Source organism: Rhododendron vialii, chromosome 1a (genome assembly GCF_030253575.1).
Source record: "Rhododendron vialii isolate Sample 1 chromosome 1a, ASM3025357v1".
Taxonomy (NCBI): domain Eukaryota; kingdom Viridiplantae; phylum Streptophyta; class Magnoliopsida; order Ericales; family Ericaceae; genus Rhododendron; species Rhododendron vialii.
The window spans coordinates 32,554,287-32,577,609 of NC_080557.1; the positions used below are offsets into that span (position 1 = coordinate 32,554,287).

General features: G+C 40.2%; 2 protein-coding genes and 1 long non-coding RNA gene across 3 annotated transcripts; 2 read left to right on the forward strand and 1 right to left on the reverse strand.

Moving 5' to 3' along the window:
* Positions 1 to 1,695: 1,695 nt before the first annotated feature.
* LOC131333087 (uncharacterized) lies at positions 1,696 to 3,748 on the reverse strand. The gene is made up of 3 exons (XR_009201700.1): positions 3,621 to 3,748; positions 2,640 to 2,739; positions 1,696 to 1,961 (listed from the first exon to the last, which is right to left on the reverse strand). It is a non-coding gene; the product is annotated as an uncharacterized LOC131333087 (long non-coding RNA).
* A 2,805-nt stretch (positions 3,749 to 6,553) lies between these two features.
* LOC131330762 (protein FAR1-RELATED SEQUENCE 5-like) lies at positions 6,554 to 7,228 on the forward strand. The gene is made up of 2 exons (XM_058364473.1): positions 6,554 to 6,737; positions 6,813 to 7,228. The coding sequence occupies exons 1-2, from the start codon at positions 6,554 to 6,556 to the stop codon at positions 7,226 to 7,228; spliced, it is 600 nt and encodes a 199-aa protein (XP_058220456.1).
* Positions 7,229 to 19,463: 12,235 nt separating this feature from the next.
* On the forward strand, positions 19,464 to 20,560 carry LOC131330765 (uncharacterized). Its single transcript, XM_058364487.1, has 3 exons — positions 19,464 to 19,897; positions 20,005 to 20,191; positions 20,264 to 20,560. Exons 1-3 carry the CDS (start codon positions 19,464 to 19,466, stop codon positions 20,558 to 20,560), a joined length of 918 nt encoding a protein of 305 aa, XP_058220470.1.
* The last annotated feature ends 2,763 nt before the right edge of the window (positions 20,561 to 23,323 follow it).

Here is a 23,323-nt window from a genome sequence, read left to right on the forward strand (position 1 = left end):
GACCGAAAATGGACTACGGGTAGCGGAATAAATGTTCAATTTTCTGATCAGTGGCTACGAGTAGGACCAAAAACGGACTATGGGTAGCGCCTGGAAATTTCAACGTGATACACAGATTTCAAGGGCCAACAATACCCTTCAAAACAACAATCAGACACGAGATGTAGGTACAAATTCAACTCATCAACGCATAGAACAAGTAAGAAATCCCTACCTCAAAGGTTTTGAGCAAAACCTGACATTTTGACCAAGTCAACTGAGCTCCCACGGGTCCGATCATGAATTTTCTTGGATATTCAGAAAGCCAATACTTCATAGAACAACTTTAATTCTCGGACTTTGTCCGGAATCTTGCTTTAAGAAGATGAAATTTAGGAGAGAAGTTGATGGAGAGGTGAGAGCCGAGAGAGAGCCAGATGAGAGTTAGAGAGAGAGAGAGAGAGATGATATGTGTGTGTGTGTCGGCTGACATAGAGAAAAGGAAAGAGGAAAAATTATTCCCTGCTACTCACCCACACTTATATACATGCACACACACTAATAACACTTATTCCCTTTCACAAATAATGATATCACATTAACCCCAATTAGGTAACCATGCCATTATTCGAATTTCCACAATTTACACCCTTACTCGATAATTTTAATATTTCTAAAAAAAAAATGGCCCTAAAATACGGGTCACTACAATTCTCCTCACATATATATCAACTAAAAAGCCTAAAAGGCCAAAAAAAAAAAAAAAAAGGTTAGCAAAACGGGCACCGAGTTCTTGAAAAAGTAAAGTATAATGATTCAATTGTAAAATTTTCCTTAAAAAAATGCAAAGAGAGGTTGTTTTCTTTGAATCGGATTGTGATAATCATAAAGCACTATACCTTGGATTACATTTTGATGTTGATTTTTTGTGTTATTCAAGCTAAAAGAACAATGTAACTTGATAGTAACTGATAAAGAAAAGGGTTACGTTAATAGTTGTCGCATGTAAATTATAAACACAAAAGGATGATGTTATGGTGTCCCCAGTCATTTTGGGGACACTGTAATAATTGGCATGACAAGATCATTATGAGCATAATCAAAACCATTCAGTGGCATAACCAAGGTATAACAAATTTCCCTAAATTTCCCGGATACTTAAAGAACTTTTAAAAGAACAAAATCTTTAGTCCCCCCCTCCCCCTCCCTTTAACCACGGTTAAGGATTTTTATCCCCTACTAGGTGCATCGCGACATGCCTTGCACGTCTGTCATGCCCGTTGAGGAAAACGATGTTGAATGTTTGTGGAATTGTACAAGTAGTTGAGTCGTAAATGAAGTGAAGTCAACTATCAGAAAATTTAGAGACAACAAAATTGGAATGTCGGATTGGCAGGAGCTTCAAGCCTTAAGCGCTAGGCCTGACGGATTCCCTTTCGGGGGGAAGGAGTCGACTGAACATTTCAGCCCACTTTCCATGAATAACCAAAGTTATTAAAACAAAGAAACTGCATGGAATCAAAAATTCACCATCGCTTAGCCCACTCAAACAAATAAAACATCCGAGCGATTGAGTTGAAGATTAAGTTTATATTGAACACACATTGACTAATTCCTCCGCAACCATACATATAGGTGAAAAAATTGAAATCAATTATTTGATGTGCTCCACGACTCAAGGCATGGTGATCTTCTAGACACTGAGCATACAAAAAATAAAATTAGAAACCAAAAGCACTCCATGAAACATAGGGTTCTACAGAACACGTAAATTATTTATCTAATGACCAAACATTGTCACACATGGTACTTCCCCACTTGTCTCTCAGTCTTTGACCAATCTAAGTGCATAATGAGCTTACCTGATAGTATTTGAGAAACTTGTCTCTCATCTTCGTGGAAGTTGGGGTGAGAAGATCTCAGTTCATGTCAAATGGTATTAGGTCAAGGTGGACACCTTTTATCAACTCAAAACCTTTTAGCTGCAAAGAGAGCAATATAAGTTAGGGACACAAAAATTTCATATACCTACTTAATTTGTTTCATTCATAAAACCTTTTAATCTCAACTTTCAATTCAAAGTATAATTGCTATGTGTACAACCACAGAATAGCATGTTAAGAGAGCGAAAGGAACATTCTTTTCTTTTCAGTCTTAGTAAGGCCTTCATGAATGAATGTTTTTGCCTTGGAACTCTCACAGAGGGTACTAAAATTGGCAGTCACTCCATTCTTTTCAGCCCAACGTACCAAAAATTGCATGTTGGGGTTCACAATAGCTACAAGCCTACAAGGAAGGACTCGTAACTGTTCCCATATCCATATCTGTAAAATGTCGGCTAAAGAATTCCTCGAAAAAATTCAAACAGTGAGCAAAGTTTAGCAGAGAAAAAGAAAAAGAAAATTCCACATTTACAATACTACCATGACAGATGATGCTCCTAAAAGATAAATGCACTACAATAAAATCGGGGTGTTGAGGCAGTCAAAAGTGCTAAAAAAAGACACCTAATGGAGCAGTTTAACAATCTTGGGAAAGTATGAGCGCTACATTGCTGAGACAATGGCAAAAATGTATATTATGCAAGATAAGAGTAATAATGGCATATCTTGATTCACAGATAAATAACACTCACTCAAAATGAACCTCAATAAGCTTACCTATCAATTTGTTCTTCCATTGCAGGATCTAGCTCGTCATCTATATCCTCGTCTTCAAACTCATCATCAGGAGCAAATCTTCATCCTCAGCATCTTGTACCTTAAACATCGCACAATCATGATAATGAATCGTAGCATCATAACAAAATGACATGTAAAAGACAAAAGCAACTTCACAACTATTATGTGTTCCTCTTCTCTCTCCTCCTTTTTTTTTTAAAAAAAAAAAAAAAGGCAAGAGGAGACTAAAAACAAAGCGAAGAAATAGATATAGATTCAAAAGTAATGCAGTGGTTACCTTCCATAACAATGCAAGCTTCCCTGTTTCCTTAACTACGTAAATCTCAGTGTAAGTTTACTTGTTTAAAGGATATATCCTAACATTTTATATAACAAGAATAACTTTGGCAATTAATTCGATTGCCAATTTTTGGTTGATTTGGACGATTTTGCCCATCGTTTGGGCAGCCCACAAGCTTTACCGGTTGGGCCTAATTGTAACTTCATGCCCCTTCTCTATAAATAGGTATAATCCATTAAGGTTTAATGAAAGGACTTCATTGAGGAATTTTTCTTTAAGCATGAATTCTACTATAGTCATACTTCAAAATACAAAAGAGATAACTAAAAAGTTTAAACTTCCTTCAGTTAAAATAAAAAATGGAAAACCCTTCAAATTTGTCATACAAAAGTTTCACCAAAGCTCTCCTAAGTTCAGAGCAGAAAAATGTCAGCAGAAGCATGATTTGGGTTAAACTTTTTTCCAATTTACATGAAGTTTTTTCTTTTCTTACGAGGCCACAAAACATCAGAAAGGAAGAGTCTTTATGGAAAGATACTAAGCATCAGTAATCATAAGAGCACAAGACAGTAGTTTATTTTCTCAAACAATGAAATGATGTTATGAAATAGTATGCTAGCAAAGCTAATACTAATTTGTATATCTCATGCATGGGGAAAGCAACAGCTTCAGGTATTTACCTTGGCCTACTTAATTCATATTCATGCAGATTCTTAACATCAATTTCATCATCGTCATCATCACTTCAATTTTGCTCTTTGTCGTCATCAAATGAGTACTGGACCACGCACTGCTTCCTCTTCTTCCTCTTCCATATGCTTTAGTCCAAATTCAGATGGATAGACAGCAACAAATATAATCTATCCCCCTTTAGGAAGAAATGAGCTCAATAATACATACAAATCAACTGCCTGCAAAAAAAATAATTTTCTTAGCAGAGGACACCAATAGATTATTGACTACACAAGTTTGAAATTATCTTCTCCTCAAACTATAGCTAGTTTAGTTGCCCAAGGAAAGGACAATTAGAAACTAAAGCAAATAGTATGCTAACTAATTAAGTAATGCTGAAATACTACTAAAAAACTACAGCATGTCGAGAAAACAACACATAAATGACGATAAAAAAAATACAAAACCTAATTTTCTAATATGGGAAGCTTTAACACAAGTGAAACCATCATAAAGAAATGTTGTTCCTAGTACAACATGCTCCAATGAAGTGTGGCAATAAATTGATGGAAAACATGAGGCTCAGATCTGTATTGTGATTGTAAACAAAGGTTTTCCCACCATGGTTGCAACATCAGTTGCCCTGCCATGAAATGGGTCCCATGTTCCCACAATATGAACTTGAGATTAATATCATCACGAATTTTGAAAATTCCACATACCAATCTTTCAAATTAAGTTCTCAAATGCGTACTCCATACTCAATTGCAAAATGAAAAAACCAAACAATACAAAAAGCACAAATTGAAATCTTGATCAGATGACCTATGTAAAAAAGGACACATCAACACCTAAAAAACATTAATCCGACTTATCATTCAGGGGTTGGGAGGTTTTCGAACCTTTTGGCGAGACAGCTTTGGAAATAAGCTGACATGGAAAAACCTAAAAAAAGCATAAAATAAATAGTCGAAGCAAAAGAAAGACGAAAAAAAAGAACCAAACAAAAACTTTCGGTAAATTTAAACAAATGAAAGAAGCAAAACACAGTAAGATTGAAAGCAAGATAACTACTGTAGGGGTGAATTTCTTACCTTTGGTCAGATGGGTTGGTGAATCCGAGAGAGTTCCTAAGGAAACCACAAAACTGTTGTTGCCAAGTAGAATCAGGAGATCTGGGATACACTATACGGAAACATATGTTTACAAATCATATGTGATGTAAAAAAGCCCTAAATGGAGAAGGAAGCCAAATTATGGGTGTAAGGAAAAATACCAAATCAAATCAAACAAAAATCTTGGAAAGCCTATAAAAAAAAATATTGGAAAGAAGAATCAAACCCACCGTTAATCTATTCAGTACACTGGCGTGCCCCATGAGGACCACCGTAGAGAGGGAAGAGATAGTAGGAGATGCAGAGACATGCAGAACGTGTACAACTGATGGAGTGAGAGTGACTCACCGCCATGGCGATAGCTCTGTTGAGAGAGAGAGAGAGAGAGAGAACGGGAAAGGTTGAAGAAGATGTATGTGTGAGAGCTGAGAAGATGTACGTGTGAGGCTTAGAAGGACCACTTCTTTTCACTGTGCCACGTAGCCCACGTAAATGTTCACCCCCTTTTGCCACATAACGTAACCCAGTAAGACCCAACAAACACACACATAGCCCAATAAGTCCAAGAAGTGAAATTCCTATTTCAGCCCACAAAAAAACAACAGGAAGCCAACAATAAAAGGGCAAAATTGTCCATAAATTGGCAAGCGAAAGAGGTTCTTCATAAGTTCATATAGAGGAGGAGGACACCTATCATCCTCTCCATCTTTTCCCTCATTTATTCCCTTTAGCTACACTATTTGAACAAATCCTTATATGTTGTTGGTTAAGGTGTTTGCATATAAGTTGTTTGTCAAATTGTATTGTTGATTCTATAGTGTGGTCAATTATTATTTGTAGGTATTCCAAATTTGAGAATTTTGATGTAAGTGAGATATTGTGAGATATAGTAATGGTATTTATGGTCCATTGATACTTTAGTCTCAATTTTGTCCAAATAATAATCAAACAATTGACTGATTACTTTTTTTCAGAAATAGTTGTCATGCAAAAGTTTGACATCGAAGTCTATAATGTTTGTGTAGATTTGGTGACATAAGTCTCTTGAAAAACCCATTTAGAAGGCATATGAGCTGCCACGAAATAGATCTAATTTGTTTATCACTATGAAGGTGACAATTGTGTAAGTAACGCACATTAGTTATAGGTAATGCGTATGTAACCTATTTCACCCCTGTATGTAAGTAGTCTTGTGGATTAAAAGTTGTGGCAATGTGGTTTAATATTTAGGTGTGATGGAAACTCCCAATAGTAGTACCAACAACAAAGGTGTGAAGGTAGATTCGTACGATTGAGAATCAAATTCTGACTCTTGTTCTAGTTTGAAAGATTTACAAAGTAATACATTCAGAGATAATGATGTGGATCGGGAAAGGGAAGGGGAAGGCTCAGTTTCCAGTGTAGATGATAGTTTTTGTTTGCTCATTGATACGGAGATTATGGAAATGAAATTTGTTTCTGAAGATGTTGTTGGTCAATTCTACAATGCATATGCTAAGGCAATTGGTTTTAGTGTACGCAAATATAAAAGTAAACCACAAATAGGCAATGAAATGTACGTAAGGTGGAGGGCTTCGGTTTGTTCTAGTGAAGGTCAAACAAACAAGAAGCACTTAGAACGCACTGATTGGAAATGACGTCATAGAGCTGAAACAAGTACCAGTTGTGGTGCTAAATTCCAGGTTTGTCGTATGAGCAAAACATGAAAACTTACGTTGTCACAGAGTTTGTGAGTACCCACAACCATCCCTTAGCAGCACGTATCGCGTTGTGTTCCCTTTCTGCGATCGCACAGACATGTGGGTGATGCAGACATAGCTCAGGTAATGACCATGAAGAATGCAAGCATGAAGCCAGCCCAAATTATGGACTATATGACATGTCAGTCTGGGGGTTTCCCTAATATGGGGTTCACTGTAAAAGATTTGCACAACAAATTGCATAGCGATTGTAAGGAAGAAATAAAAAACGGGGATGCTGAGGGTGCACTGGGATACTTGTCTGCTCAAAGTAAGCACTGATTCGTTATTTTTCTTCAAGTACACAGTTGAGAGGATGACCGGTTGGAGGCACTCTTCTGGATAGATGGGAAGTCTCAAATGGATTATGCTACATTTGGAGATGTGTTAGTTTTTGACCCGACCTATCGGACCAATGCTTACAAGAAGCCATTTTTCATACTGGCGGGTGTGAATAATAACTTTACGACGACCATATTTGGCTATGGGTTATTGTCGAATAAGACGAAGAACATGTACAATTGGGTTCTTTCAACGTTTTTGGAGGCTATGGATGGTAAACAGCCCATCTTTGTGGTCACAGATGGTGATTTGGCGATGTGCAATGCAATTAGAAACATTTTTCCAGATGCAAGGCATCACCTATGTTTGTGGCATCTGGAGCGAAATGCCGCTAAAAATTTTCACATACCGGAATTCGTATTTGACTTTACCACTTTGATGCAAATGGAATGTGATGTTGAAGAATTTGAAACTCTTTAAGTTGACATGGTATCACACTATGGCCTAGAGACAAACACTTAAGTGGTAGAGATGTATAGCGACCGTGAAAGATGGGCTGAGGCATATCTTCTTGACCATTTCTTTGCTGGGATGAGGACCATTCAGCATTGTGAAGGTATGAACCGTTATTTGAATCGATTCTTAACAGTAAGGCTTTGGGGTTTTGAATTTGTCCAACAGTACCACCGTGGTCTAGCTAGGATGCAAGTTGCCGATGTAGGGGCTAAGATGGCAATGGAGCATAGTACCCCTATCTTGATCATGCAATTGAAAAGCTTAGAGAAGAATGGAACCTAGGTATACACACAATACATATTCAGATTCTTTCAGGATGAAATACAGCGCGCGTCTGCATTGATTGTGGCACGTCGTGTTGATGAGGTGGAGCATCGGTTGTACTTCATTGAGATGTACTCGCATTCAGAATCCAATTAGACGGTCGAGTATTATCCAATTGATAGCCGAATCAATTGTAATTGCTTGATGTTTGAGTCTTTTGGTCTACCTTGTTGCCACATGATTGTGGTCATGCAATATGAACACCTATTGAGCATTCCCCCTGGTTTAGTCATGAGAAGATGGACAAGGTGTTGTCGGCCTTCGGCCCAACAACCAAATGTTGGCCAAATTTCTCGGAGTATATCCCACACGGCTAGGTATAGGATATTGAGTTCGGGTTACGAATTGATGTCATTCTATGCGTCGCATACCCAGGACTCATTTGAAGATGCTAGGCAAGTGGAGCATGAAATGATATCTTGGATGAGAAAGCATTGGGAGATGAGAAAGAATAAGGAGTGCAACACAGAGATTGGTGAACCAAGTGATGGCCAAACTTTGTTTGGTGTTGGCGATCCACCTATGGTGAAGACCAAAGGCAAACCCTGGGAAGAACTCCACTGCCCAACATTCTCGAAATCCTAAGAAATGTAGCTACTGCAACTGCCGGGGTCACAATAAGCGGAAATGTCCAAAGTTGTCATCAAAGCATCCAATTGACGATCTTCCTATTTAGTCATATTTTTATATTTGGCTGAAGTTGATGTACTATTTGTTGAACTTTAAAACTTAAGGCCTCAATGTATGAGCATTATCCTGAGAAATGAATCCTTTTAATTTATTCATGTTGTACTAGTTAGTAAAAGTTCAATTACTAAGTTCAGTTGGAATATTCGTATTGTAGATGTTCATACTACTCATATTATTAAAATGTTATAAATTATCAGTTGCTGACACATGATACTTTGTGGTTAGATCCGAAATTTCATGTTTCATAGGTTGGTTGCTCTTTTAGTACTCATTTTCCTTGGCCTAGTTGATTTTTTTTTATCTCAGTTTGTGTGTTAATCTATGTCAGTTAGTGTATTAATCTGCTGAATTGGTTCTTTTCTATCTCTGACCTGTCTTCATTACTTGACATTGTCCCACATTAACCTTTTGTACCTAATTTAAGGCATAATTTGACATTATTCCACTTCAGGTATGCTTACAATTTTTATAAATTCAATAGCTTAAACATATGGCCTGGATTGATTAAATATGTTTGATTTGCTTGTTTTGCAGCATCTTGTAATGACGATGGCAAAAAGGAAAATTCCCTCTTCGTCTCCTCCTCCTCCTTTACGTAGATCTAAATGACTTGCCAAGTGTAAAGACGCACCAATATCAGTGGACCAATCCACCGATGGGGGGGACCATGAGGAAATGAATGTCAGCTCTGGTGGTGACTCTAAGGAGATGATTAAGAGTTTGTCGCATGGTAACAGTGAGAGTGATGTTGAGACTGATGGTCAAAGTGAGAGTGATTATGACTCAGGACCAATCAAGCTTCCAAACCTGTCCGCATTTGTGTCATAGCCAGTAATTGAGGAGAGGACTGTGGCGCTTGGCCAATTGAAGAAAATCACATGCATTCCTGCACTTCTACAAGATTTGGGCTTACATGCGATTTGCAAGTAACAGGGGAAGGCAAATTAGAACCTTGTTCGGGAGTTCTTTGCGGGAATAAATCCGTTCAAGGTTGACCAGGCAGAAAAGGGTAATGGTGTCTAAAGTACGGGGGCATACTATTAGATTAACTGGACAAGCTTGCGGAATTTAAACGCATAGCCCGACCTCTTCCGACAGAAAAACAATACCCTTAGCTTTAGGGCGTCGAAAGGCCAAGTTATAATGACATTTGGATGACCTTGTGCCGTGGTAGTTGGCCACCAGAGGACAATCCTACATTTCTTTTGAACCGCTTGAAAAACGACTTTGTTCTCCTCCACCATATTTTTTGGTAGAATGTGAACCCTAAGTCCCCCACAACGTGAGCTGAATTCTAAGTAGACTATGTTGTTACATGCAGTATACAATGGGTTCAAGCCAGATATTGCGAGTATGTGGTGGGACACTATATATGATGCTTGGATTAACAACCATCCTACCGCATCCTTACCTCTTGGCCAATTACTCACCAGTTTCGTGCATCATCAACAGAAATTACCTGATCTAATGCAGGACAAGTTTGGAAAAGATATTTTAGTTATGGGTCATGGTACAATTGGCAAATCTGAAGGCCAAAGCAAGTTGCATCGGGAGGTTAAGAACCCTGTTTCTATGGAAGGCATTCATGAAATGCTACTCACTGTGCAAGAGAACCAAATTATGATGTTTGAAAAGTTGAAAAAGGTAGAGCGCTCTATGTGTTCTCATTTTGATGAAGATCAAGACACTTTGGACGATGAATGATGAAGGGATTCACAGGTTTGTTGAGATAATTGCTTTTGACTTTATCACTTAACCAAACTTATTACTTTAATTTGGTGTTTGGTGGGAGGACTATGTTGGCTACTAAGTTGGTATTATGTAGTATTTTATGCATTATGTGGTAAGGTTGAAGTAAACTACTCGGCAGGGTAGTCGGGCACTTAATGTCTATTATGAAGTTTTGTTATGCTTTTTGGCATGTTAAACTAACTGGTTAATTTGGTGGTCGAGTTTTTGTGGTTTGATAGGACCTTTGACGTACTTTTGTTTATATGGTGCACGTTTAATGGGTGTTGAATTACTGCGATTGTGGTGTGGTTGTTTAGTTTTATTTACTTGCCAAAGTTTCTTTCAATTGGGTGATTGATTGTGGTAGGTCCTATTCATTTGTTGTTAGGATTATCCCCCACACTTATTCCACTTTGACTTTGAAGAGGCAACATGGTTTTGTAGAAAGCACATCTTCAATTAGGCAATATGGATTTTTAGGATGTCAAATTTTTCTCAATTTCATTCGTGTCATATCGTAAGTTTAGGCCCTTTAGCAAAGAACATTTGTCACTATAACAACTCATGTTAAGCATTGCTTCAATCGATATGTGATAACATGGGGTTAAAACCAAAAAATAAATGCCAACTATTTTCCAAAAGGAATAATGAATTACATAAGGATTTTCGTCCCGTGTAGTTGCACTTCACCCTTGACAAACGGCCATACTTAACCTACGTATGCGCGTTTTATCCTGTAGGATCAACAAGCTCACCGACGGGAGGGAGATATAACGCGTTGAAAAAAACCCGCTCCATAGCATGTGGATGCTCTTAGTTGCTTTTGACTAGAGAGTGGAACAAACTGGATCATTCGGCACGTCAATGATGTTGCCCAACAGGCCACATATCACCATTAAACGAAGGGTGCAATACAGTGACATTTATGTGAGAGAGAGAGAGAGAGAGAGAGAGAGAGAGAGAGAGAGAGAGAGTAAAATAAGCCACTCCAAAATATAGCAAATAAAATTGCACATGAAAAATAAAATAAACTATCAAATTTGTGGTACTAAAATATTGATTTACTAGTTTTCATAAGTTGCCAAAATATAATTTACTGGGAGTGGAGAGTTCAGCTCACCTTCATGCTTAAGATTGAACGGCTTCTCAAATGCCTCTAACAAAGCACCTGACATGAGAACTACGATGGTCTAACTGCAGATCACCACCCACCGAACTATATCCAAATTACTGATTATTATACTATAATGCTCTTGAATGAAAAGAATAGTATGGGCCCTATGAGGTTTGATAATTTTTGGGAGATAAAGGTAAAGGCTATGGTGTACTAATACTATGGTCTTTCTGTGGGTTTTCATCGATTTGCTCCTCCTTACACCTAAGTATGGGCCTTGAGAAAGAGAGGGAGGGAGAGAGAGAGCGACCGCGTTGTAATGTGTAGTTCTATTCAAATGTGCTAAAGAGGTGTGGTATTAATAGCTGTGCAGAGATTTGATCAACTATAATTTTAAATTCCAAGTGACTCATTTATACTACAGTATTTAAATTCACTCATCAAGTGTCAAACCAAAGGTTAAGGATAGAGTGATTTGTTGAGATTTTGTATGTCCTTTGGTTTTGATTGTGGTTGGGAACACGTTTGCAATGGGGTCCACCCCACATGAGGGCAATAATTCCTCCTTTACTTGGAAAGAGTACTCTTGTCCAAAAATATCATCTACCAAGTTGGCAACAATTCCTCCTTCATTTTGGAAGTTAGTGTACTCCAGTCCTTTCATATCTCAGCTTCTTGCAGGCCAACTTGACAATAAAGGGAAAGGCATCCACAACCACTTCCCATTTAGTATCTCCACTGTGATCGATTGCCCAATCGATTGAATTCCAAAATTGTTGGCCCCACATTGGCAATAATACTTTCATTTCTCATCATGTTGCACAGCAATGAATAATTTGTCCTTTAGTTGGGATCAATTTTGCCTTCATTGTGTCCTTTAAAATGTCAAATTCTTTAAGGCCAAGTTCCCAAGAATTAATCCTTTATGTTGAAAGATATGTAGTCCTTTCATATCTCATATTTTTTCAGGCCAAGTTGCAAATAATGCCTACTTTACTTTAGAAGATAGTGTACTCCTGTCTTTTATGATCGATTGTAGACACCCCAATCTGGACTGTCCAGATTAATTTACTTTCAATTTTTGATTCTCCGATGATGAAATGGATCAAGAGCACCCCGGGAATGATAGCATGTTTGAGCTTTGGGTGTTTGCAAAACCCTTAAACCTAGCCAAAACCCTACTGGCGCGTGCTGGTATTGAACCCCCGCGTGCGGCTTAAATGGACAGGTGTTGGTTTGACTCGCGTGCGCCAGTTTGAGACCTGTGCGCTGGTCAAACCTTGTCCCATCACCTTTATTCAGCCAATGATCAAGAGGACTTTTGGGGCCGGAGGAAGGGTCTGTTTGGCCCAAATAGCAATCTTTGCCAGGGGACAGCCCTTAACCCCTTTAGTTCGCCTATTCCTTTTCCCTCTCATTGGATGAGAGGGAAGCCTTTGGGGGAAAGCAAAGCCAGTCCCTTTTGATTGGCTGAGCTCCTCTCTCTCACCCCATCCTCTATATATACATACTCCCCTCTCTCACCCATGCAAAGGGTTCACCAAGTTTCGAAGTTACAAAGTTCCAAGCTTCCCTAGCACAAAGCTCCATCCCTAACTCCTTGTTGTTTACTTTCTTGCATAACAAAGCCCTTGTCAACCATCTTCCAAGCATCATCCAATCAACCCATCCATTCCTAAAAGCTCAAACATCTTTCAAACCATAAAACCAAATGTATAACACCTTTGTACTGCATACTATTCTGATCCCTGAAGGCTTGTTTGATAAACCTCCAGGGGGTTGGGATTGGATTACTCCAATCCTAAGGGATTATTAATACTATGTTTGGTAACCCAAAATGGGTTGGGATTATTAGTCCTTAGGACTAGCAAGGTGGGTATTAGGGGGGATTCACAATACCTTCTCACACTTGGTATTCATAGTCCAGTCCATACCCAAGCCATACAAAATTACCGTCCTATCCTTGCTTAAACCAATTAATGACCAAAATACCTATAACCCACCACTGCTAAAACTTTTCCTGTGTGTACTGGGTTTTCCTGTGTGTGCTGGGGAGGGGGTGGGGTAGTGTGTGCTGGGTTTTTTCCTGTGGGTATTGTATTTTTTATTTTTCAGTGTGCTTGTGTTGTTTTATTTTTTAGGGGGAGGGGCAAAAACGAAAATTAAACTATCAATCTAATCCCATTCCATCTGAAACAAACACGATATTAATAATCCCATCATCTAATCCTATCTCAAACAAACATACTTATCACCAATCCCATCTCCTTACCAATCTCTTCTCATTACCAATCCCAATCCTAATCTCATCTCCTTACGAATTCCAACCATCTATCACTGTTATCAAATGGGGCCTGGCAGGCTCAAGGCTGATAATGAATACCAAGTCCTGGCCCTAAAGCTAGCATGACTTCAAAATTGTTGTGGCAAGGACCAGCGTGCGCCGGTTCATAGCACGCGCGCACCATTCTGTGGCTGCGCACGTAGATCTTGTGTGGGGCTTGGGATCTTGTTGTTTTATGCCTTTCTTTTTATACGCATCATTACAAGCATGATAAAAAATCAGTTTACCGCTTTCTTCTGTTAAAACTGCTAATTTTTAGTTAATATTCTTACTTGCTGCTATGGAGTACCCCTGGGATCTTTCCGGTCATGTCCCAAAACCCAGAAACATGTAAAACCAAACACTGGTTCACAGGCTCAAACCCGCGTACGATTGTGGACTACCCGCGTGCGCAGGTTTACCTTTGACCAGTGAGTGGCCTTTGCATGGGTAATTAGGCCTTGGTTTCTGTTTTATCCCCACACTGTTTATGGGGTGTTTTATTTATTTTATGGCTTTGTAGCCCATTCAATCTATCTGCAACTGTATATTAACTGTCTATAAACTGCTTGGTTCGTCCTGGGTGTGCACTGGTCCTTCCAGAGCCCAGAGGGCTTGAAATTAGAGCCGTGGGTTTAAACCTACTAGCGCGCGGGGGTTTGGTTGTGGCACGTGCAGGTCTTGTCAACGTGCAGTGACTTGATCAGTGCATGCTGGTTTCTACCTGCGCACGTCACTCCAAAACAGTGGCCTGCCAGTCTGTTTAAACTCCCACAGGAGTCTGTTTTCATCCTATACTAACTATTTCAATAAATGAGCATGCCATCTATGACATCCTACAAATATGTTACAGTTTTAATCCCCTTAAACTGTTCTCCCGCCATAATTGGCTAAAAATTGATTAACGAGAGAGAATCGCAAATGTTTTACAAATGCCCAAGTAGAGACCGATCTCCGGATTGGGCGAGAGGGGTGCCTTAAAACCCTTCCCCTCTCATAACCTGGCTCCCAAACCATAGATATCAAGGTGACGATAGACCAGTCTACAAGCCTTTTTCAAATCAAACAACATAACATGCCCCAAAAATCGATCGCGATAAGCGGGTGCACCCTTTTTTAAAGCGCTGGCAGACAAGCACTCAATTCAGAGTTGCCACTTAGGTTTAAAGGTCCGCCACACAAGGAATCGAACGTGAAATGCTTGCTACATTGTTTGATTTGAAAAGGGTTTATAGACTAGTCCATCATCACCTTGATATCTTGGGTTCGGGAGACAGGTTACGAGAGGGGAAGGGTTTTAGGATTTTAACGCACCCCTCTCACCCAATTTGAAGATCGGTCTCTACTCGGGCTTTTGTAAACGTTTTTGATTCTTTCTCATTAATCAATTTTTAACCAATTAAGGCGGGGGAATAGTTTAAGGGGATTAAAATTGTAACAGGTTTGCAGGATGTGATAGATGGCATGCTCACTTTTTGAAATAGTTAGTATAGGATGAAAACAGATTGCTGTGGGAATTTAAACAGACTGGAAGGCCACTATTTTAGAGTGATGTGCGCAGGAAGAAACCAACATGCACCGATCAAGTCACTGCATGTTGACCAGACTTGTGCACTCCACAACCAAACCCCCACGTGCCAGTAGGTTTATGCCCACAGTTCTTATTTTCAACCCTCTGGGCTCTGGAAATATCCAATGCACACCTAGAACAAACCAAGTAGTTCATATGGCAGTTAATAGGTAGTTATAGATAGTTTGAATGGGCTCAGAGGCCACCAAAATAATAAGACACCCCATAAATAGTGTGGAGGAAGGAAACAGGGCTCAAACCAGTTGCCCATGCAAAGGCCAGCCACTGGTCAGAGAATACTGCTGCGTGCAGGTTTGAGTCATCAAACCAATGCTTGGTTCTACAGGTTTCTAGGTTCTAGGACATGTTTAGAAAGGCCTTAGGGGTATTCCATTGCAGCAGGTAAGATTATTAATTAAAAATTAGCAGTTTTAACTAAGCAGTAAACTGGTTTTTAGCATACTCATAATGATCTATATACAAAGGAGAACACGAAATAACAGGGTTCCAGTCCCCACGCAAGATCTGCACGCGTAGCCACACACTGGCGCGTGCGTGCTATGGACCAGCGCGCGCTGGTCACCTGCAGCACGGTTTTTGAAACCTTCTTTAGGGCCAGGACTTGGTATTGATTATCAGCCTTGACCCTGTCAGCCCCCCTCAGGGATCAGAACAGAATGCAGTTCAAAGGTGTTTGGTTTTTTGTGTTTGAAAGAGTGATTGAGCTTTGAATGGATGGGTGTGGGTTGAATGTTGTGCAGAAAACCAAGTGTATAGCTTACTATTATCCTTCTTAGGTGAAGAACAGATGAACAAGAGGCTAGGGTTGGGACTTTGTGCTTAGGGCTTTGAAACTTGGTAACCCTTTGGCATGGGGTGCATGAGGGGTATTTATAGGAGGAGATGGAGTGAGAGAGAGATTTAAATCAGCCAAGTAAGGGCTGGTTTGCTTGGAGGGAAAGTCTTGCTCTCATTAAATGAGAGGGAAAGGTGATGGGAGATGTGTGAGAGGGGAGGGAACATCCCCCTATCCGAAGATCATCCTTCAGCCGAATAAATAGGCTTCCTTGGACCCCAAAAGTCTTGTGATCATGGCTGGGAAAAGGTGATGTGATAGGGGTTTGACCAGCGTGTGCGTGTGCATGACCTGCGTGCGTGGGTCCAAACAACATCGTGCTGGTCAACGGTCAAAGGTGACCGATGATCAACACGTGGTACTTGGACCAGCGCGCTCTGGTTTCAGACCAGCGCGCGCTGGTAGGTTTTCTTTGGCTAGGTTAGGTTCAAAAGGGTGTCAAACACTCAAAGCTCAATCAAACTAACATTCCCGGGGTGTTCTTGATCCGTTTCATTATTGGGGAATCAAACACCGTAAGTAAACTAATTTGGAAAATCGAGATTGGGGTGTCTACACTGATTGCCCGATCCATTGAGTTCCAATTGTAGAGATAATAGGGATGAAGACGGATAGGGACAAATTTCTTGGCCCAACATTGCCAATAATCCCCGAGATTTATTTGCAGGCCAACTTGCCAATAATGCCTCCTTTACTATGAAACATAGTGTAGTCCTTTCATAGCTTTCATTTATTTGCAGGCCAGTTTTCCAATAATGCATCTTTCACTTTGGAAGATAGTGTAGTCCTTTCATAGCTTTAATTTTTTTGCAGGCCAAGTTGCCAATAATGCCTCTTTCACTTTGAAAGATAGTGTAGTCCTTTCATAGCTTTAACCTTTTTGCAGGCCAAGTTGCCAATAATGCCTGTTTCACTTTCGAAGATAGTGTAGTCCTTCCCCCCATTCGTATCTCCTCTTTTTTTGTAGGCCAACTTGACAATAATGCCTCCTTTAAAACCCCAATAGAGTTGGATCGGAGGAAAGATAGCTCTGACATGTGAGGCGATTTCGTGAACTCTGACAAGTCCATGGAAACCCTGTAATTTCTATGGCTGATGGCACTCTGTCAATGGCGGCAGGGCTAGGCCTTAAAGCCCTTGATTCCAATGAGCAACGACGGAAGCAGATACAAGATTTACGAAATCCTAAAAGCTCGATCCAACATGGGCTGGAGGTACCAAGTCCTCTAATCCCAGGGAACCCTCAAATCATCTCAACTCCATCATCAAACCGAAGGAGTTCATCTCACCTCAATTGTGGAGCATTCAATCTCCAATCAATCAAGACTCAAAGTCCTTCACGGAAGCTACAACAAGTTTTCTTTGAGGAAAGATTGATAATGGAAGCTGAGGAACGAGCGACCCTAGTACAGGGTAACATCAATCAGCTCACTCGACAATCAACAGAGGTACACAACTCTAACCCTAAAACTCTGTACAATGCCAGAGGGAATCCCTACATGGAAGGTGATCCAAACCTTGGGTATAGTCCTAGGTCTCTACAACCTAAGAATTCCCAATCTAACTTAAATGCAGTTTGTAATTCGAACACAACTCACCCATCGGAACTTGATTCTGCTCAGGGAAACCCAGATAAAGGCTATTCCACATCACCACCCAGGCAACCTTTCAGCAAAACCAATTCTCAATCTCTTCCTAAGCAAACAAACTTCAGGCCCAGTGTAGGCCAGAGTCAATCGAAAACTAAGCCTAAAACCTGGGCTTCACTCCTACAATCACAAAGTCCGTCAATGAATATGAAGGTTGACTATTTTCCAGACCTCCAGAGTGGTAAGGAAGCACAGATTGAGATCGACATAGAATTGACTGTTTGGGTAAGTGGAATAGATATCTGATTGGTCACTACCTTCCTCGATGGGAAAATGGCTTACCCTCTCTTAGTATCCACTACTAGAAATCAATGGAAGAATCTGTTTGTAGCTATTAAATCGGATGTATCTGGGTTCTACCTATTTGAATTCAAGGATGAACAAGCAACAATGCAAGTTCTTGAAGGAGGCCCTTACTTCTTTTCTCATAAGTACCTTGTGCTTAAAGATTGGCATAGGATGATGAAGCCTGCTCAAGAGCAACATGCAAGAATACCAGCTTGGGTGAAACTACATGAGTTACCTTTAGAACTTTGGAATCAAGAGTGCTTAAGTAGGGTTGCTAGCACAATTGGGAGACCTTTACATGTAGATCAAGTTATTGCTAAAACAGCTAGGCAGCCAGGTCTTCTCAACACTAAATCAACTAAAGCCAGAATATGCATTGAGATTAGTGCTGAGCAAGACCTTCCTGATGAGGTCACTGTCACTGTGGACGGAGAATCTGTGGTGGTACCTACAGAATACAAGTTCTACCTCTTGTGTGTAGGATCTGCCAAGTCTTTGGACATTCATTAGTTAATTGTATTAAGTCTGTTTCCACTTCTTTAATTCCCTTAACAAACTACAAAGCAAGAGTGGGTTCAAGTGAGAAATGGAAAACAAAAGGCTGTCCAACATCTCTCTAACCAAAGGAAGCCTGAATCCTTTGTATCCATCTCAAGCATTTCAGGAACTCAACTCAATGGGCCAGTTGACACCTCTACTCTCAATGAACAGGAACAAAGTGATTCTGAAGAAGAGGAACTGTTGGAGGTTTTAGAGAGGGTAGTGAGTTCCACCGAGGAGGCTGTTGTATTACCTTTGAAGGGAGTAGCATCACTGGAGGATGGCAAATCCCAGCAAATTACCTGCAGTGATCCAGTCATTCATCCTAAAATTAAGGAGGGGGCAAGCATTACTACCCCATCTGAGGCTAAGCAACCCCTTCCCAAACCACTAGATTTACTAAGTGCAAAATTCAAGGAGAAAGATTCGGAGTTACATGTCAAACACCCTCTCTCCAAATCTGCTCTAAAGAAACTGAGGAAGCAAATGAAGGAACAAGCACTTTGTTCCTTTACCAGTGGAGGACAGTAGCTCAATTGTATCCTTGTTAGGGCAGTAATCTACTACTTCCATCTTCTACCATTTACTATTTAGTACTCCTTGATCTTATTTTATGTCTATGCAACCTTTTATATTGGGATTTTGGAACACTAAGGGCCTTAATGACCCAATCAAACAAAAAGAGGCAAAATGTTGAATCACAATAAACTCTCCCTTATAGGTTTGCTAGAGCATAAAATAGAAGAGGACTTGGCCTCTAGAATAATAAAATATGTTTGTTCTCAATGGAATTTTGTGAGCAACTACCCTCAAGCTCCCATTGGCAGAATTTTTGTGTGTTGGGATTCTACTGTTGTATAGGTTCAGGTTCTAGATCAATCTGACCAATACATTCACATTGAGGTGCAACATAATTGTGGAGGGGCCCCTTTTTTTGCAACTTTTGTGTATGGGGCCAGTAGGTATTTGGGTAGACAAGCCCTCTGGTCTAGTCTGCATCATCTTAACCCCTTCTCCCCATGGTTCTCCCCATGGATTATGCTTGGTGATTTTAATGCCATTAGATACCCTAATGAGAAGTCTAGGGACAATACTACCTGGCCCCCACATATGAATGAGTTCAACCAGTGCCTTTATGCTTTGGAACTTGATGACCTTAGGTATACAGGGTGTTATTTCACTTGGGCCAATAAGTAGGACCCCTCTCATGGAAGATGGGTCTCTCTCCCATGATAGTAAGGATATTAAAGCCAGCTTTGCTAGTTTCTACTCTAATTTGCTAGGTACTGCTCACCCTACTTCCTACCATGGGCTCTCTAGGATTCAACAGGTTGTCAGACTGAGACTAGCTGATAGTCAAAAGTTGGCCATGATTGCTGAAGTCACAGACATTGAAATAAGAGACATTTTCTGGTCTCTTAATCCCTCAAAAGCTCTTGGTCCTGATGGCTATAATGCTGGTTTTTTTAGGAATGCTTGGCATATCATTGGTCATGAAGTCACTGCAGCTATGAAATCATTCTTTAGGTCTCATCAACTACTCAGAAAGTAAACTCTACTATTGTGGCCCTTGTACCTAAGGTCTCAAACCCCTCTAAGGTAGGTGACTATAGACCTATCTCTTGTTGCAATATAGTTTACAAGTGTATCTCTAGAATTCTTGCTAGAAGAATACAGCTAGCCCTCCCTAATTTAATTGATCCTGTGCAATCAGGCTTTGTTAAAGGGAGAAGGATTTGTGACAATATTTTTCTAACCCAAGAACTCATGAGAGGTTACCACGAATCATCCAACTCCCCTAGATGTGCCATGAATGTGGATATCATGAAAGCCTATGACAATGTGAGGTGGGAATTCCTTTAGATAGTGCTAGCTACCATGAACTTCCATCCTACCATGATTAAATGGCTTCAGGGTTGTGTCACCACTGCTAATTACTCGATCAGTATTAATGGTAAAGTCACTGGGTACATCCTTGGGAAAAGAGGACTAAGGCATGGGGATCCTCTGTCCTCTTACCTATTTGTCATTGTTATGGAGGTACTCACTTGTTTCCTGAGGGGAAAATCCCTCCTACCTGATTTCCACTTCCACTACAGACGTGGTAATACCAAAATTATCAGTCTCTACTTTGCTGATGATCTAATGATTTTTTGCAAAGGAGATCTAACCTTAGTCAAACACATTCATGATGCTCTCATTGAGTTCTAGGAGTTGTCAGGTTTATCCCCTAGTCCCCGGGAAGAGTAGCATCTATTTTTCTATGGAGTCAGTAATAGCTCTGGACTAGCCATACTGAATGTCCTAGAGTTCAGAGAGGGCACACTACCAGTTCGGTAACTTGGTGTACCTCTTATTTCCACTAAGCTCAAAGCCTCAGAATGCCAACATTTAGTGGATAGCATTATTGCTAAAATGAAGTGTTGGACCAACAGGGATTTAACTTACGTTGGTAGGGTGCAGTTGATAAAGGATGTCCTTTTTTCAATGCAAACCTATTGGTGCTCTTTATTTATCATTCTAAAAAAGGTGATTAAAGAGGTGGAGACTATTCTTAAGGCATTTCTTTGGGCCTTGACTTGAAGAGAACAGGAGCTAAAGTTTCTTGGGAACACCTGTGCTCTCCTAAACGGAGGGGGGGGGTGGGTGTTTGGATTCAAATCCATGCAAACTTGGAATAAGGCAGCCATCGCCAAGCATATTTGGTTCCTTATTTCTGGTGGGGAACGGTCCATGTGGTGTCAATGGGTCAAATTATATTTAATAAAAGGAAGGAACTTTTTGAATTTGAAAATTCCTGGGGATTGCACTTGGGTTGGAGGAAACTGTTGAACCTCAGACCTGTGGCGCAACCCTTTATGATTAGTGTGCTAGGGAATGGTCACTCCACTTCCTTGTGGTATGATAATTGGCATCCACTTGGCCCTTTGATAGCAAAATTTGGTTCAAGTATTGCTTTTGATTCTGGTATACCTAAAGATGCCACTGTGTCTCACATTATTCACAATTCAAGTTGGGCATTTCCAGTTACAAAAACTATTGAACTCAATGAGGTGAGAAGAACTCTACCACCTCTTCTCTCTTCCAGATTGGATGAGGCTGATCACATTATTTGGACTCTCACTGTAAATGGTCAATTCTCAATTCCATCATTGTAGGATAATTTGAGAACTTCCTTCCCAAGAGTTGGGTGGCATAAGTTGGTTTGGTTTTCAGGACGCGTACCAAAGTGCAGTTTCATCACCTGGTTAGCTGTACAGATTAGGCTGTCTACTGCAGATCGACTGATGCTGTTTTGCAATACCAACTCCACTCAGTGTAGTTTTTGTCAAGGAAGTGAAAGTCATGACCACTTTTCCTTTAATTGTCCATTCTCCCAATAGGTGTGGGACTCCATGCTTTCCAAACTTCATGTAACTTGGCACTCTAGAACTTGGTTTGAGTGGGTCGCATTTCTCTCAAGTAAAGAAGGCAAATCTTTTCATGTTGTGCTTACTAAACTGGTGCCTATAGCTACTATCTACCATGTGTGGATAGAGAGGAATGAGAGCAAATTTCAAGGTAAATCATGTTCTGGGGAGGTAGTTGCTCATAAAATTTATTCCATGGTGAGGGTGAGACTTTTGTAATTGCAACCAATGCCTCCATTTCAAGCAGAGGGTAAATGAATGGAATCTTAATACTCAATTATTTTCCAACCTTTAATTGTTCAGCTTGTAATCTGTCCCATGGGGCAGAAATGACAGGAAAATTTAAGGAACATATGCCATTTCTTTAGAGAGAATGATTCTGGGCTGCTAGTACTTCTATTTACAAGGCCACATACTGTCCATAAGTCATACTCAGATTCCCTTGGTGGCTCATGATAGTGGGGGTTAGTAGGCCTAGTTGGGAGGGCTAGCTTCTATTACTTCTATATATCAGGTATATCCCTTATTCATTGGTGGACCTTTTTGAAGATGCTGTGTGATCCCTCATTTATAGTGTGCTTATGTGAGGTGTGTGCTAGTGCCCCATCATTTCTTGAGAGAGGAGGTAATACTTAGTGGGGGCATATTGTGAGAACTAGGGAGGGAGTTGGTGGAGCCTTGTCCTAGCACATGAGAGAAAAAAGAGTGGGAGTTGTGAGCCTTCCAAGGGAGTAGTAGAGTGAGGACATAGTGCTAGGTCAACATACTTGATCTTATTGAACTGATTGCTCATACCTGTGGTTTGTGCTAGGGGGGCTTGTGCACCTATTATTACTGTATCTTGTCAATTCCATTATTGGCATATATGTGTTTGTGTTCCAAGAATTTGTCACATCAATGTGTTGAAATTTACTGCTATTGCTGTGTATGTTAACTATTTTAAGCTATTTTTGTTGGCTGTGTTGGCCATAAATCTCTGAATTGGCCCTCCATCTTAGGTCTTCCATTTCCTGCAAGATCAGATTTTGTTTAGTTGCCCTCAATGGTTCCAGCTGTTTAGTAGCTTGCCAATTTGTTTTGACCTATCCTTGGGGGGTTGTCCCTTGGCATGTTTATGCTTTTCTAGAGGGCTGTCCCTAGCTATATTATACTTCCCCATTTTGCTGCAAGTTGTTGTAGGGCTGTTGCTGATCAGTATCGATTGCTTGTAATGGCTGCTGCTGCTGTTTGCTACTGTAACGGCAACAGTTAACTGCTCCTCTGATACTTTGCTCTTAAGTCACAATCTGAAATGGCTACTGTTTCATACGGCTGCTTCTACTGTTTTTTGCTCTGTATAGTTTTGCAGTTGAACTGTGTTGTGGCTGCTATTGGTTTGCTACAAGTTTGTTGTCCAAGATGTCTCAAGTTGCTGCCCAAGTTGGTAAAGGTTGTGGTTTTCCAAGCTACTCTTACCTGCTAACTGGCTATTACTACCATGTCAAGGGTTGCATCTTTGCTAAAGGTAGTGGCTGCATCTTTATCTGCAGCTGTTACTGATTCCTCTTCGGTGGTGTGACATATG

What these genes read in the sequence shown, in the direction of transcription:
- LOC131330765 (XM_058364487.1), top strand. Translation starts at nt 19,464, where the DNA reads ATGAGTTCAACCAGTGCCTTTATGCTTTGGAACTTGATGACCTTAGGT. An exon ending in TCTCATCAACTACTCAGAAA is followed by an intron (nt 19,898 to 20,004) that starts GTAAACTCTACT and finishes GTGTATCTCTAG; the next exon opens with AATTCTTGCTAGAAGAATAC. An exon ending in TCATGAAAGCCTATGACAAT is followed by an intron (nt 20,192 to 20,263) that starts GTGAGGTGGGAA and finishes AAATGGCTTCAG; the next exon opens with GGTTGTGTCACCACTGCTAA.
- LOC131330762 (XM_058364473.1), top strand. Translation starts at nt 6,554, where the DNA reads ATGACCATGAAGAATGCAAGCATGAAGCCAGCCCAAATTATGGACTAT. An exon ending in GGGATACTTGTCTGCTCAAA is followed by an intron (nt 6,738 to 6,812) that starts GTAAGCACTGAT and finishes TCTTCTGGATAG; the next exon opens with ATGGGAAGTCTCAAATGGAT.